Below are 15,526 nucleotides of genomic sequence, written 5' to 3' on the forward strand. Positions count from 1 at the left end.
GCGTGAGAGACAGAGAGAGAGTGAGAGACAGAGAGAGGGACATGAACAGAAAGAGAGTGAGTGAGAGCGAGACAGAGAGAGCGCGTGAGAGACAGAGAAAGATAGAGAGCGAGAGACAGAGAGTGTGTGAGAGAGAGAGCGTGAGAGACAGAGAGAGAGTGAGAGACAGAGAGCACGTGAGAGAGAGAGAGCGTGAGAGAGTGTGAGAGACAGAGTGTGAGAGACAGAGAGAGCGTGAGAGACAGAGAGAGGGACATGAACAGAAAGAGAGAGTGAGAGCGAGACAGAGAGAGCGCGTGAGAGACAGAGAAAGATAGAGAGCAAGAGACAGAGAGAGAGTGTGAGAGAGAGAGAGCGTGAGAGACAGAGTGAGAGATAGGGACATGAACAGAAAGAGAGAGAGTGAGAGCGAGAGAGAGAGCGCGTGAGAGACAGAGAAACATAGAGAGCGAGAGACAGAGTGTGTGAGAGAGAGAGCGTGAGAGACAGAGAGCGAGTGAGAGACAGAGAGCGTGAGAGACAGAGAGAGTGCGTGAGAGACAGAGAGAGTGCGTGAGAGACAGAAAGAGAGTGAGAGACAGAGAGAGGGACATGAACAGAAAGAGAGAGAGTGAGAGCGAGACAGAGAGAGCGCGTGAGAGACAGAGAGTGAGAGAGAGCGAGAGACAGAGAGTGTGTGAGAGAGAGAGAGCGTGAGAGACAGAGAGTGAGAGAGAGGGACATGAACAGAAAGAGAGAGAGTGAGAGCGAGACAGAGCGCGTGAGAGACAGAGAAAGATAGAGTGTGAGAGACAGAGAGAGCGCGTGAGAGAGAGAGCGTGAGAGACAGAGACAGAGAGACAGAGAGAGGGACATGAATAGAAAGAGAGAGTGAGAGCGAGACAGAGAGAGCGTGTGAGAGACAAAGAAAGATAGAGAGCGAGAGACAGAGAGAGTGAGAGAGAGAGAGCGTGAGAGACAGAGAGCGAGTGAGAGACAGAGAGCGTGAGAGACAGAGAGAGTGCGTGAGAGACAGAGAGAGAGTGAGAGACAGAGAAAGATAGAGAGCGAGAGACAGAGAGAGAGTGTGAGAGAGAGTGTGAGAGACAGAGAGAGCGCGTGAGAGAGAGAGAGCGTGAGAGACAGAGAGAGAATGAGAGACAGAGAATGAGAGACAGAGCGAGGGACATGAACAGAAAGAGAGTGAGAGCGAGACAGAGAGAGCACATGAGAGACAGAGAAAGATAGAGAGCGAGAGACAGAGAGAGAGTGTGAGAGAGAGTGTGAGAGACAGAGAGAGCGCGTGAGAGAGAGAGCATGAGAGAGAGAGCGTGAGAGACAGAGAGAGAATGAGAGACAGAGAATGAGAGACAGAGCGAGGGACATGAACAGAAAGAGAGAGAGTGAGAGCGAGACAGAGAGAGCGCGTGAGAGACAGAGAAAGATAGAGAGAGAGAGAGTGTGAGAGACAGAGAGAGCGTGAGAGACAGAGAGAGTGAGAGACAGAGAGAGGGGGAGAGACAGAGAGAGGGACATGAACAGAAAGAGAGTGAGAGCGAGACCAAGACGTGTGGGAGACAGGGAGAGAGTGAGAGACAGATAGAGCGCTTGAGAGATTGAGAGAGCGTGAGAGACAGAGAAGGACATGAATAGAAAGAGAGAGAGTGAGAGCGAAACAGAGAGAGCGCGTGAGAGACAGAGGGAGAGTGAGAGAAAGAGTGAGAGACAGAGAGAGATATGAACAGAAAGCGAGTGAGAGCGAGAGAGACAGAGAGGAAAATGAACAGAAAGAGAGACAGAGAGAGAATGAGAGCGTGAGAGACAGAGAGCGATAGATGAACAGAGAGAGAGAGAACGAGAGACAGAAAGTAAATGAGAGAGAAACAGAGGGAAAGAGAGACGGAGAGGAAATGAGCGATAGAGAGGTGAACAGAGAGAGAGACATGAACACAGAGAGACAGAGTGCAAGAGGCATGAAGAGAGAGAGTGGGCGTGACAGCGAGAGAAAGAGAGGTAGAGAAAGAGAGAGACAGACTGAGAGAGATGGGCAAAGAGAGACAGAGAGAGAAAGGACAAACTGATGGATGGACAGACAGAGGGCGAACAGATACATGGATAGGTAAATAAATGGAGCAAGATCCTGAGATTAAAATTAAAAAATGGTTTAAAAATGTGCAGATGGTTGTTGGGAGTGGAAGGGGATGTCGCCGGCTGTGACTGCGTGTCAGGAGGGGATACCCGGACGGTGTTCTGAGCCATTCTCATCCTCTGGCAGCGGAGACACTAACCTGTTCTCACAGTAGATGATCTGCAGATCCAGGCTGACCCTGGATACAAACATGTGGCACTCGATCCGGACCTCGTTAATGGTGGAAGGAGGGAGTGTGTGGGCCAGGGCCACCATTCCCATGAAGCTGGTGGGAAGGGCGCGAGTGTGAGGCAGTGAAATCCGAGATCGTAAACGCCCCGTGACGTGAATGACCTGCGACAGAAAGAACGAAATTCACCCTGGGGAGGGGTCCACAATTCCTCTCGGTAACTGACATGTCGCACCTCCTCGAGACATATCAACGGCATTTGCATTGGCTACGCATCATTCAGAACTCAACGACCGCGTGTTCCTGTGTCGGGGGTTTCTGCACAGCAAGATCCCATAAACAGCAGTGTGTCGGTTGCCCCCATAATCTGCTTTCGGTGTTGTCGGGCCAGGGCCAGATTTTGGCCAGGGCACCAGGGACAGAATTTCCCCTGGTCCTGCCTCGGCCTAACAGCGTGGCCATTCCTCCCTCAGTATATACTGCGCTGGAGTGCCTGAAAAGTGAAAGGGCGACAGGCAGAGAGGGGGAAACGCAAGTGGAAAAGCCAGAGAAGGAGCATAGAGAGAAATGGCCAAGTGGAGGGGGACAAAGTGCGGAGGAAGCGCCAATTTTGTGAAGTGGCCGAATGTTTTTGGCTCGAAGCCGCTGTTCCTTAATTCCGCCACGAGGGGGCAGCCCAGCTCCACACTCTGAAATCCTTCCTCTGGCGGATTGGGGGGGGGAAAAGTATTTGTGGAAAAAAAAATAATGTTAAAAAAAAACGTCAAAAGCCCTCTCGCTAATTTGAAGTCTTTGCCAACATTACATGCTGTCAATTGTCAAGGTGACACGGGAGTGGGTCTGATTGACTGTGCCGCCGGCTCTCCGCGGGTGAGATTATGGGATTATAAACGCGCAACTTGATTTCCCCGGAATTAGGAAGGCTTAGAGAGGGCAATTAGATTGACGTTTTTCAGATTGCGGAAGGATCGATTAGCCTAGACCGAGAGAAACGTGTGAGAGTGTGACCCCCCCAAGCCACGACCAGTCTCCGAGGCTCCCCCTCCACCTCCCCTGTGGCAGGGGTGGGGGGCGTACGGAGGCTGCTAGTGGCGTGGAATCTCTCCCCCCCCCCCCCCCCCCCCCCCCCCTCGCCCGCCAACAGAAAACACGGAACTCGATAAATCATTTGAAATCGGGGGTGGCACATTTTTCTGCTCGGGGCTGGTGCACTGAGGAGATGTGAAGTGGATGGATACGGCCCAGCCCCGAGAGGGGGGGACAGACGCGAGGGGCTGGACGACCGCCACCTGCCTTCGTGGTAGCCCTGGGAGGTGGGTGGGGGCTTTTGGGGGGGGGGGGGGCAGTGATTTAGCAGTAAAGGCTGAATGGGCCGGGACTATTTTCTCCAGAAGAGATGGGCCCTGTCAGGGGTGGGGGGGTCACAAGGCTCTGGGTTCTAGCCCCGCTCCAGAGGCCCAAGCACAAAGGTTGAGTATGTGCAGCACTGTGAGGGAGTGCCGCACTGCCGCAGGTGCCGTCTTTCATAGATCGGAGAATTTACAGGGCAGAAGGAGGCCATTCTGCCCATCGAGTCTGCACCAGCCCTCAGAAAGAGCACCCTACCCTATCCCCACAACTCCACCCTATCCCCATAACCCAGTAACCCCACCTAACCCTTTTGGACACTAAGGGGTAATTTAGCACGGCCAATCCACCAAACCTGCTCATCTTTGGAGGAAGCACCCGGAGGAAACCCACGCAGACGCGGGGAGAACGTGCAGACTCCGCACAGACAGTGACCCAAGCCGGGAATCGAACCCGGGACCCTGGTGCTGTGAAGCAACTGTGCTAACCACTGTGCCACCGTGCTGTGGAGGAGAGGAGAGAGGGGGAGGGCGAAAGAAGGTAGGGTAGGGAAAAGGGGTCAGAGGGGGAGGGAGGGGAGGTGAAGAGGAGAGAGAGCGAGAGGGCGGGGGGGGGGGGGCAAAAGAGGTGGTGAGGGGAAGAGGGTGAGGGGTAGGGAATGTATCACAGAATTTACAGTGCAGAAGGAGGCCATTCGGCCCATCGAGTCTGCACCGGCTCTTGGAAAGAGCACCCTACCCAACCCCACACCTCCACCGTATCCCCATAACCCAGTAACTCCACCCAACACTAAGGGCAATTTTGGACACTAAGGGCAATTTATCATGGCCAATCCACCTAACCTGCACATCTTTGGACTGTGGGAGGAAACCGGAGCACCCGGAGGAAACCCACGCAGACACAGGGAGGATGTGCAGACTCCGCACAGACAGTGACCCAAGCCGGAATCGAACCTGGGACCCTGGAGCTGTGAAGCAATTGTGCTATCCACAATGCTACCATGCTGAGGTGGGAGAGAGGGTGAGGGTGTGAGGGGAGAGAGGGCGAGGGAGAGAGGGTGTGAGGGGAGAGAGGGCGAGGGAGAGAGGGTGTGAGAGGAGAGAGGGCGAGGGAGAGAGGGTGTGAGGGGAGAGAGGGCGAGGGAGAGAGGGTGTGAGGGGGGAGAGGGCGAGGGTGTGAGGGGAGAGAGGGCAAGGGAGAGAGGGTGTGGGAGAGAGGGTGAGGGAGAGAGGGTGAGGGAGAGAGGGCGAGGGAGAGAACGTGAGGGAGAGAGGGTGAGGGAGAGAAGGTGAGGGAGAAAGGGCGAAGGGAAAGAGGGTGAAGGAGAGAGGGCGAGGGAGAGAGGGTGTGAGGGGAGAGAGGGCGAGGGTGTGAGGGGAGAGAGGGCGAGGGAGAGAGGGCGAGAGAGAGAGGGTGTGAGGGGAGAGAGGGCGAGGGAGAGAGGGTGAGGGGAGAGAGGGCGAGGGAGAGAAGGTTGAGGGGAGAGAGGGCGAGGGTGTGAGGGGAGAGAGGGCGAGGGTGTGAGGGGAGAGAGGGCGAGTCTGAGGAAGGAGAGAGGGAGGGAGAGGAGGACGGAGACAGTCACAGTGTGACCGGCTGACTGGGATTTGCACGGGGCTAAATAGCTGGCTTTGAAAGCAGACCAAGGCATGCCAGCAGCACGGTTCAATTCCCGTAACAGCCTCCCCGAACAGGCGCCGGAATGTGGCGACTAGGGGCTTTTCACAGTAACTTCATTTGAAGCCTACTTGTGACAATAAGCGATTTCCATTTTCATCTCAGGAGGGGTAGGCCGAGTGAGGAGAGGTGGTGAGGGAGAGGTGGTAGGGGGAGGGTGACAGACCGGTAGTGAGGCGAAGAGGGCAGGCTGAGGGGCTGACGGGAGAAGAGGGTGAGACTAAGGGGGGAGGGGGCGAGGGAGAGGTTGTGGAGGGTACAAATTGGGGGGAGATTTAATTAATTGCAATAACAGGGAGATTAATAACACCTTCGACAGGGAAAGGCTGTCTGCTGTTTTACAGACGGGAGTGTCATTAAAAAGATGGGGTAAATTGAACGAAGGAGTCTCTGCTGTAGGCGCACCAATAATCGCTGGTAACACCACTCTGCCGTTACTGACAGCCGACATTAATCCGGTTTCCGAACCCTGGGATTACTAACACCCCCGTGTTACAGGCTGAATTTTCACTGGTGTCAATGTAACTAACTGCCTCACAACAACTGGGTTCAGTAGCCTCCTGGGGCAGAGTCACTGTCCCCTGGTGGGTTACTCACCATAACGTAGTGAGTTACTCACCATAACTTAGTGAGTTACTCACCATAACCTAGTGAGTTAGTCACCAAAACCTAGTGAGTTACTCATCATAACCAAGTGAGTTAGTCACCATAACCTAATGAGTTAGTCCCTACCCCCTGGTGCATTACTCACCATAACCTAGTGAGTTAGTCACCATAACCGAATGAGTTAGTCACTACCCCCTTGTAAGTTAGTCACCATAACCTTAACCTAGTGAGTTAGTCATCACCCCCCAGTGAGTTAGTCCCTACCCTCGGCGCATTAGTCACCATAACCTAGTGAGTTAGTCACCATAACCTAGTGATTTAGTCACTACCCCCTGGTAAGTTATTCACCATAACCTTAACCTAGTGAGTTAGTCATCACCCCCTAGTGAGTTAGTCCCTACCCTCGGCGCATTAGTCACCATAACCTAGTGAGTTTAGTCACCATAACCTAGTGAGTTAGTCACTACCCTCTGGTGAGTTAGTCACTGCCCCCTGGTGAGTTAGTCATCACCCCCTGGTGAGTTAGTCACTGCTCCCTGGTGAGTTAGTCACCGCCCCTAGTGAATAAGTCACCGCCCCCTGGTGAGTTAGTCACCGCCCCTAGTGAATAAGTCACCGCCCCCTGGTGAGTTAGTCACCGCCCCTAGTGAATAAGTCACCGCCCCCTGGTGAGTTAGTCACCGCCCCTAGTGAATAAGTCACCGCCCCCTGGAGAGTAAGTCACCGCCCCCTGGTGAGTTAGTCACCACCCCCTGGTGAGTTAGTCACCGCCCCTAGTGAATAAGTCACCGCCCCCTGGTGAGTAAGACACCGCCCCCTAGCGAGTAAGTCACCGCCCCCTGGTGAGTTAGTCACCGCCCCGGGTGAGTTAGTCACCACCCCCTGGTGAGTTAGTCACCGTCACTAGTGAATAAGACTCCGCCCCCTGGTGAGTTAATCACCGCCCCCTGGTGAGTTAGTCACCGGCCCCTGGTGTGTTAGTCACCGCCCCCTGGTGAGTTAGTCACCGCCCCCCTGGTGAGTTAGTCACCGCCCCTGGTGAGTTAGTCACCGCCCCCTGGTGAGTAAGTCATCGTCCTCTGGTAAGTTAGTCACAGTCCCCCTAGTGATTTAGTCACCGTCCCCTGGTGAGTTAATCACCGCCCCCTGGTGAGTTAATCACTGCCCCCTGGTGAGTTAGTCACCGCCCCTGGTGAGTTACTCACCGCCCCCTGGTGAGTTAGTCACCGCCCCTGGTGAGGTAGTCACCGGCCCCTGGTGAGTTAGTCACCGCCCCCTGGTGAGTTAGTCACCGTCCCCTAGTGATTTAGTCACCGCCCCCTGGTGAGTTAGTCACCGCCCCCGGTGAGTTAATCACTGCCCCCTGGTGAGATAGTCACCGCCCCCTGGTGAGTTAGTCACCGCCCCCTGGTGAGTTAATCCCTGCCCCCTGGTGAGTTAGTCACCGCCCTCTGGTGAGTTAGTCACCGCCCCATGGTGAGTTAGTCACTGCCCCCTAGTGAGTTAGTCACTGCCCCCTGGTGAGTTAGTCACCGCCCCTGGTGAGTTAGTCACTGCCCCCTAGTGAGTTAGTCACTGCCCCCTGGTGAGTTAGTCACCGCCCCATGGTGAGTTAGTCACTGCCCCCTGGTGAGTTAGTCACCGCCCCCTGGTGAGTTAGTCACCGCCCCATGGTGAGTTAGTCACTGCCCCCTGGTGAGTTAGTCACCGCCCCCTGGTGAGTTAGTCACCGGCCCCTGGTGAGTTAGTCACTGCCCCCTAGTGAGTTAGTCACTGTCCCCTGGTGAGTTAGTCACCGACCCCTGGTGAGTTAGTCACCGCCCCCTGGTGAGTTAGTCACTGCCCCTAGTGAGTTAGTCACCGCTCCCTGGTGAGTAAGTCACCGCCCCTGGTGAGTTAGTCACCGCCCCCTGGTGAGTAAGTCACCGCCCCCTAGTGAGTTAGTCACAGCCCCTGGTGAGTAAGTCACCGCCCCCTAGTGAGTTAGTCACCGCCCCTGGTGAGTTAGTCACCGCCCCCTAGTGAGTTAGTCACAGCCCCTAGTGAGTTAGTCACCGCCCCCTGGTGATCTAATCACCGCCCCCTGGTGAGTTCGTCACCGCCCCTGGTGAGTTAATCACCGCCCCCTGGTGAGTTAGTCACCGCCCCCCTGGTGAGTTAGTCACCGCCCCTGGTGAGTTAGTCACCGCCCCCTGGTGAGTAAGTCATCGTCCTCTGGTAAGTTAGTCACAGTCCCCCTAGTGATTTAGTCACCGTCCCCTGGTGAGTTAATCACCGCCCCCTGGTGAGTTAATCACTGCCCCCTGGTGAGTTAGTCACCGCCCCTGGTGAGTTACTCACCGCCCCCTGGTGAGTTAGTCACCGCCCCTGGTGAGGTAGTCACCGGCCCCTGGTGAGTTAGTCACCGCCCCCTGGTGAGTTAGTCACCGTCCCCTAGTGATTTAGTCACCGCCCCCTGGTGAGTTAGTCATCGCCCCCGGTGACTTAATCACTGCCCCCTGGTGAGATAGTCACCGCCCCCTGGTGAGTTAGTCACCGCCCCCTGGTGAGTTAGTCACCGCCCCCTGGTGAGTTAATCCCTGCCCCCTGGTGAGTTAGTCACCGCTCCCTGGTGAGTTAGTCACCGCCCTCTGGTGAGTTAGTCACCGCCCCATGGTGAGTTAGTCACTGCCCCCTAGTGAGTTAGTCACTGCCCCCTGGTGAGTTAGTCACCGCCCCTGGTGAGTTAGTCACCGCCCCATGGTGAGTTAGTCACTGCCCCCTAGTGAGTTAGTCACTGCCCCCTGGTGAGTTAGTCACCGTCCCCTGGTGAGTTAGTCACCGTCCCCTGGTGAGTTAGTCACCACCCCTAGTGAGTTAGTCACCCCCCCCTGGTGAGATAGTCACCGCCCCCTGGTGAGATAGTCACCGCCCCCTGGTGAGTTAGGCACCCCCCCTGGTGAGTTAGTCACCGCCCTCTGGTGAGTTAGGCACCGCCCCCTAGTGAGTAAGTCACCGACCCCTAGTGAGTAAGTCACCGCCCCTGGTGAGTTAGTCACCGCCCCTAGTGAGTAAGTCACCGCCCCCTGGTGAGCTAGTCACCGCCCCCTGGTGAGTTAGTCACCGTCCCCTAGTGAGTAAGTCACCGCCCCCTGGTGAGTTAGTCACCGCCCCTAGTGAGTAAGTCATTTTCCTCTGGTGAGTTAGTCACCGCCCCCTGGTGAGTTAGTCACCGCCCCTGGTGATTTAGTCACCGCCCCTGGTGAGTTAGTCACCGCCCCCTGGTGAGTAAGTCACCGCCCCCGGTGAGTTAGTCACCGCCCCCTGGTGAGTAAGTCACCGCCCCTGGTGAGTTAGTCACCGCCCCCGGTGAGTTAGTCACCGCCCCCTGGTGAGTAAGTCACCGCCCCCTGGTGAGTTAGTCACCGCGCCCTGGTGAGTTAGTCACCGCCCCCGGTGAGTTAGTCACCGCCCCCTGGTGAGTAAGTCACCGCCCCCTGGTGAGTAAGTCACCGCCCCCTGGTGATTAAGTCATCGTCCCCTAGTGAGTTAGTCACCGCTCCCTGGTGAGTTAGTCACCGCCCCTAGTGAGTTAGTCACCGCCCCCTGGTGAGTTAGTCACCGCCCCTGGTGAGTTAGTCACCGCCCCCTGGTGAGTTAGTCACCGTCCCCTAGTGAGTTAGTCACCGCCCCCTGGTGAGTTAGTCACCGCCCCCTGGTGAGTTAGTCACCGCCCCCGGTGAGTTAATCACTGCCCCCTGGTGAGATAGTCACCGCCCCCTGGTGAGTTAGTCACCGCCCCCTGGTGAGTTAATCCCTGCCCCCTGGTGAGTTAGTCACCGCCCTCTGGTGAGTTAGTCACCGCCCCATGGTGAGTTAGTCACTGCCCCCTAGTGAGTTAGTCACTGCCCCCTGGTGAGTTAGTCACCGCCCCTGGTGAGTTAGTCACTGCCCCCTAGTGAGTTAGTCACTGCCCCCTGGTGAGTTAGTCACCGCCCCATGGTGAGTTAGTCACTGCCCCCTGGTGAGTTAGTCACCGCCCCCTGGTGAGTTAGTCACCGCCCCATGGTGAGTTAGTCACTGCCCCCTGGTGAGTTAGTCACCGCCCCCTGGTGAGTTAGTCACCGGCCCCTGGTGAGTTAGTCACTGCCCCCTAGTGAGTTAGTCACTGTCCCCTGGTGAGTTAGTCACCGACCCCTGGTGAGTTAGTCACCGCCCCCTGGTGAGTTAGTCACTGCCCCTAGTGAGTTAGTCACCGCTCCCTGGTGAGTAAGTCACCGCCCCTGGTGAGTTAGTCACCGCCCCCTGGTGAGTAAGTCACCGCCCCCTAGTGAGTTAGTCACAGCCCCTGGTGAGTAAGTCACCGCCCCCTAGTGAGTTAGTCACCGCCCCTGGTGAGTTAGTCACCGCCCCCTAGTGAGTTAGTCACAGCCCCTAGTGAGTTAGTCACCGCCCCCTGGTGATCTAATCACCGCCCCCTGGTGAGTTAGTCACCGCCCCCTGGTGAGTTCGTCACCGCCCCTGGTGAGTTAATCACCGCCCCCTGGTGAGTTAGTCACCGCCCCCCTGGTGAGTTAGTCACCGCCCCTGGTGAGTTAGTCACCGCCCCCTGGTGAGTAAGTCATCGTCCTCTGGTAAGTTAGTCACAGTCCCCCTAGTGATTTAGTCACCGCCCCCTGGTGAGTTAGTCATCGCCCCCGGTGACTTAATCACTGCCCCCTGGTGAGATAGTCACCGCCCCCTGGTGAGTTAGTCACCGCCCCCTGGTGAGTTAGTCACCGCCCCCTGGTGAGTTAATCCCTGCCCCCTGGTGAGTTAGTCACCGCTCCCTGGTGAGTTAGTCACCGCCCTCTGGTGAGTTAGTCACCGCCCCATGGTGAGTTAGTCACTGCCCCCTAGTGAGTTAGTCACTGCCCCCTGGTGAGTTAGTCACCGCCCCTGGTGAGTTAGTCACCGCCCCATGGTGAGTTAGTCACTGCCCCCTAGTGAGTTAGTCACTGCCCCCTGGTGAGTTAGTCACCGCCTCTGGTGAGTTAGTCACCGCCCCTGGTGAGTTAGTCACTGCCCCCTAGTGAGTTAGTCACTGCCCCCTGGTGAGTTAGTCACCGCCCCATGGTGAGTTAGTCACTGCCCCCTGGTGAGTTAGTCACCGCCCCCTGGTGAGTTAGTCACCGCCCCCTGATGAGTTAGTCACCGCCCCATGGTGAGTTAGTCACTGCCCCCTGGTGAGTTAGTCACCGCCCCCTGGTGAGTTAGTCACCGGCCCCTGGTGAGTTAGTCACTGCCCCCTAGTGAGTTAGTCACTGCCCCCTGGTGAGTTAGTCACTGCCCCTAGTGAGTTAGTCACCGCTCCCTGGTGAGTAAGTCACCGCCCCTGGTGAGTTAGTCACCGCCCCCTGGTGAGTAAGTCACCGCCCCCTAGTGAGTTAGTCACAGCCCCTGGTGAGTAAGTCACCGCCCCCTAGTGAGTTAGTCACCGCCCCTGGTGAGTTAGTCACCGCCCCCTAGTGAGTTAGTCACAGCCCCTGGTGAGTTAGTCACCGCCCCCTGGTGATCTAATCACCGCCCCCTGGTGAGTTAGTCACCGCCCCCTGGTGAGTTCGTCACCGCCCCTGGTGAGTTAGTCACTGTCCCCTGGTGATTTAGTCACCGCCCCCTGGTGAGTTAGTCACCGCCCCCTGGTGAGTTAGTCACCGACCCCTGGTGAGTTCGTCACCGCCCCCTGGTGAGTTAGTCACCGCCCCCTGGTGAGTTCGTCACCGCCCCTGGTGAGTTAGTCACTGTCCCCTGGTGATTTAGTCACCGCCCCCTGGTGAGTTAGTCACCGCCCCCTGGTGAGTTAGTCACCGACCCCTGGTGAGTTCGTCACCGTCCCCTGGTGAGTTAGTCACCGTCCCCTGGTGAGTTAGTCACCACCCCTAGTGAGTTAGTCACCCCCCCCTGGTGAGATAGTCACCGCCCCCTGGTGAGATAGTCACCGCCCCCTGGTGAGTTAGGCACCCCCCCTGGTGAGTTAGTCACCGCCCTCTGGTGAGTTAGGCACCGCCCCCTAGTGAGTAAGTCACCGACCCCTAGTGAGTAAGTCACCGCCCCTGGTGAGTTAGTCACCGCCCCTAGTGAGTAAGTCACCGCCCCCTGGTGAGCTAGTCACCGCCCCCTGGTGAGTTAGTCACCGTCCCCTAGTGAGTAAGTCACCGCCCCCTGGTGAGTTAGTCACCGCCCCTAGTGAGTAAGTCATTTTCCTCTGGTGAGTTAGTCACCGCCCCCTGGTGAGTTAGTCACCGCCCCTGGTGATTTAGTCACCGCCCCTGGTGAGTTAGTCACCGCCCCCTGGTGAGTAAGTCACCGCCCCCGGTGAGTTAGTCACCGCCCCCTGGTGAGTAAGTCACCGCCCCTGGTGAGTTAGTCACCGCCCCCGGTGAGTTAGTCACCGCCCCCTGGTGAGTAAGTCACCGCCCCCTGGTGAGTTAGTCACCGCGCCCTGGTGAGTTAGTCACCGCCCCCGGTGAGTTAGTCACCGCCCCCTGGTGAGTAAGTCACCGCCCCCTGGTGAGTAAGTCACCGCCCCCTGGTGATTAAGTCATCGTCCCCTAGTGAGTTAGTCACCGCTCCCTGGTGAGTTAGTCACCGCCCCTAGTGAGTTAGTCACCGCCCCCTGGTGAGTTAGTCACCGCCCCTGGTGAGTTAGTCACCGCCCCCTGGTGAGTTAGTCACCGTCCCCTAGTGAGTTAGTCACCGCCCCCTGGTGAGTTAGTCACCGCCCCTAGTGAGTTAGTCACCGCCCCCTGGTGAGTTAGTCACCGCCCCTGGTGAGTTGGTCACCGCCCCCTAGTGAGTTAGTCACCGCCCCTGGTGAGTAAGTCACCGCCCCCTGGTGAGTTAGTCACCGCCCCCTGGTGAGTTAGTCACCGTCCCCTAGTGAGTTAGTCACCGCCCCCTGGTGAGTTAGTCACCGCCCCTGGTGAGTTAGTCACCGCCCCCTGGTGATTTAGTCACCGCCCCTGGTGATTTAGTCACCGCGCCCTGGTGAGTTAGTCACCGCCCCTGGTGAGTTAGTCACCGCCCCCTGGTGATTTAGTCACCGCGCCCTGGTGAGTTAGTCACCGCCCCTGGTGATTTAGTCACCGAGCCCTGGTGAGTTAGTCACCGCCCCTGGTGAGTTAGTCACCGCCCCTGGTGAGTTAGTCACCGCCCCCTGGTGTGTTAGTCACCGCCCCCTGGTGATTTAGTCACCGCCCCTGGTGATTTAGTCACCGCGCCCTGGTGAGTTAGTCACCGCCCCCTGGTGATTAAGTCATCGTCCTCTGGTGAGTTAGTCACTGCCCTCTGGTGAGTTAGTCACCGCCCCTGGTGAGTAAGTCACTGCCCTCTGGTGAGTTAGTCACCGCCCTCTGGTGAGTTAGTCACCGCCCCCTGGTGATCTAATCACCGCCCCCTGGTGAGTTAGTCACCGCCCCCTGGTGAGTTCGTCACCGCCCCCTGGTGAGTTAGTCACTGTCCCCTGGTGATTTAGTCACCGCCCCCTGGTGAGTTAGTCACCGCCCCCTGGTGAGTTAGTCACCGCCCACTGGTGAGTTCGTCACCGCCCCCTGGTGAGTTAGTCACTGTCCCTGGTGATTTAGTCACCGTCCCCTGGTGAGTTAGTCACCACCCCTAGTGAGTTAGTCACCACCCCCTGGTGAGATAGTCACCACCCCCTGGTGAGATAGTCACCGCCCCCTGGTGAGATAGTCACCGCCCCCTGGTGAGTTAGGCACCCCCCCTGGTGAGTTAGTCACCGCCCTCTGGTGAGTTAGGCACCGCCCCCTAGTGAGTAAGTCACCGACCCCTAGTGAGTAAGTCACCGCCCCTGGTGAGTTAGTCACCGCCCCTAGTGAGTAAGTCACCGCCCCCTGGTGAGTTAGTCACCGCCCCCTGGTGAGTTAGTCACCGTCCCCTAGTGAGTAAGTCACCGCCCCCTGGTGAGTTAGTCACCGCCCCTAGTGAGTAAGTCATCGTCCTCTGGTGAGTTAGTCACCGCCCCTGGTGATTTAGTCACCGCCCCCTGTGAGTTAGTCACCGCCCCTGGTGAGTTAGTCACCGCCCCCTGGTGAGTAAGTCACCGCCCCCGGTGAGTTAATCACCGCCCCCTGGTGAGTTAGTCACCGTCCCCTAGTGAGTTAGTCACCGCCCCCGGTGAGTTAGTCACCGCCCCCCTGGTGAGTAAGTCACCGTCACCGCCCCCTGGTGAGTAAGTCACCGCCCCTGGTGAGTTAGTCACCGTCCCCTAGTGAGTTAGTCACCGCTCCCTAGTGAGTTAGTCACCACCCCCTGGTGAGTTAGTCACCGCCCCTGGTGAGTTGGTCACCGCCCCCTAGTGAGTTAGTCACCGCCCCCTGGTGAGTTAGTCACCGCCCCTGGTGAGTAAGTCACCGCCCCCTGGTGAGTTAGTCACCGCCCCCTAGTGAGTTAGTCACCGCCCCCTGGTGAGTTAGTCACCGCCCCTGGTGAGTTAGTCACCGCCCCCTGGTGAGTTAGTCACCGCCCCCTGGTGATTTAGTCACCGCCCCTGGTGAGTTAGTCACCGCCCCTAGTGAGTAAGTCACCGCCCCCTGGTGAGTTAGTCACCGCCCCCTGGTGAGTTAGTCACCGTCCCCTAGTGAGTTAGTCACCGCCCCTAGTGAGTAAGTCATCATCCTCTGGTGAGTTAGTCACCGCCCCCTGGTGATTTAGTCACCGCCCCCTGTGAGTTAGTCACCGCCCCTGGTGAGTTAGTCACCGCCCCTGGTGAGTTAGTCACCGCCCCCTGGTGAGTAAATCACCGCCCCCGGTGAGTTAGTCACCGCGCCCTGGTGAGTAAGTCACCGCCCCTGGTGAGTTAGTCACCGCCCCCTGGTGAGTTAGTCACCGCCCCATGGTGAGTTAGTCACTGCCCCCTGGTGAGTTAGTCACCGCCCCCTGATGAGTTAGTCACCGGCCCCTGGTGAGTTAGTCACTGCCCCCTAGTGAGTTAGTCACTGCCCCCTGGTGAGTTAGTCACTGCCCCTAGTGAGTTAGTCACCGCTCCCTGGTGAGTAAGTCACCGCCCCTGGTGAGTTAGTCACCGCCCCCTGTTGAGTAAGTCACCGCCCCCTGGTGAGTAAGTCACCGCCCCCTAGTGAGTTAGTCACAGCCCCTGGTGAGTAAGTCACCGCCCCCTAGTGAGTTAGTCACCGCCCCTGGTGAGTTAGTCACTGCCCCCTGGTGATCTAATCACCGCCCCCTGGTGAGTTAGTCACCGCCCCCTGGTGAGTTCGTCACCGCCCCTGGTGAGTTAGTCACTGTCCCCTGGTGATTTAGTCACCGCCCCCTGGTGATTAAGTCATCGTCCCCTAGTGAGTTAGTCACCGCTCCCTGGTGAGTTAGTCACCGCCCCTAGTGAGTTAGTCACCGCCCCCTGGTGAGTTAGTCACCGCCCCTGGTGAGTTAGTCACCGCCCCCTGGTGAGTTAGTCACCGTCCCCTAGTGAGTTAGTCACCGCCCCCTGGTGAGTTAGTCACCGCCCCTAGTGAGTTAGTCACCGCCCCCTGGTGAGTTAGTCACCGCCCCTGGTGAGTTGGTCACCGCCCCCTAGTGAGTTAGTCACCGCCCCTGGTGAGTAA

The 15,526-nt window shown here is 57.5% G+C and overlaps 1 protein-coding gene and 1 pseudogene across 1 annotated transcript in view; both read right to left on the reverse strand.

The window, feature by feature from the left end:
* The window catches only part of LOC140402381 (prolyl hydroxylase EGLN3-like), a 275,709-nt pseudogene that overhangs the window by 195,353 nt on the left and 64,830 nt on the right, over positions 1–15,526 (reverse strand).
* The window catches only part of LOC140402224 (neuronal PAS domain-containing protein 3-like), a 132,522-nt gene that overhangs the window by 82,768 nt on the left and 34,228 nt on the right, over positions 1–15,526 (reverse strand). The window contains exon 4 of the mRNA XM_072489854.1: positions 2,268–2,461. Coding sequence (XP_072345955.1) covers positions 2,268–2,461 — 194 coding nt within the window. The remainder of the gene's footprint in view (positions 1–2,267; positions 2,462–15,526) is intronic.

This window comes from Scyliorhinus torazame, chromosome 25 (genome assembly GCF_047496885.1).
Source record: "Scyliorhinus torazame isolate Kashiwa2021f chromosome 25, sScyTor2.1, whole genome shotgun sequence".
Taxonomy (NCBI): Eukaryota; Metazoa; Chordata; class Chondrichthyes; order Carcharhiniformes; family Scyliorhinidae; genus Scyliorhinus; species Scyliorhinus torazame.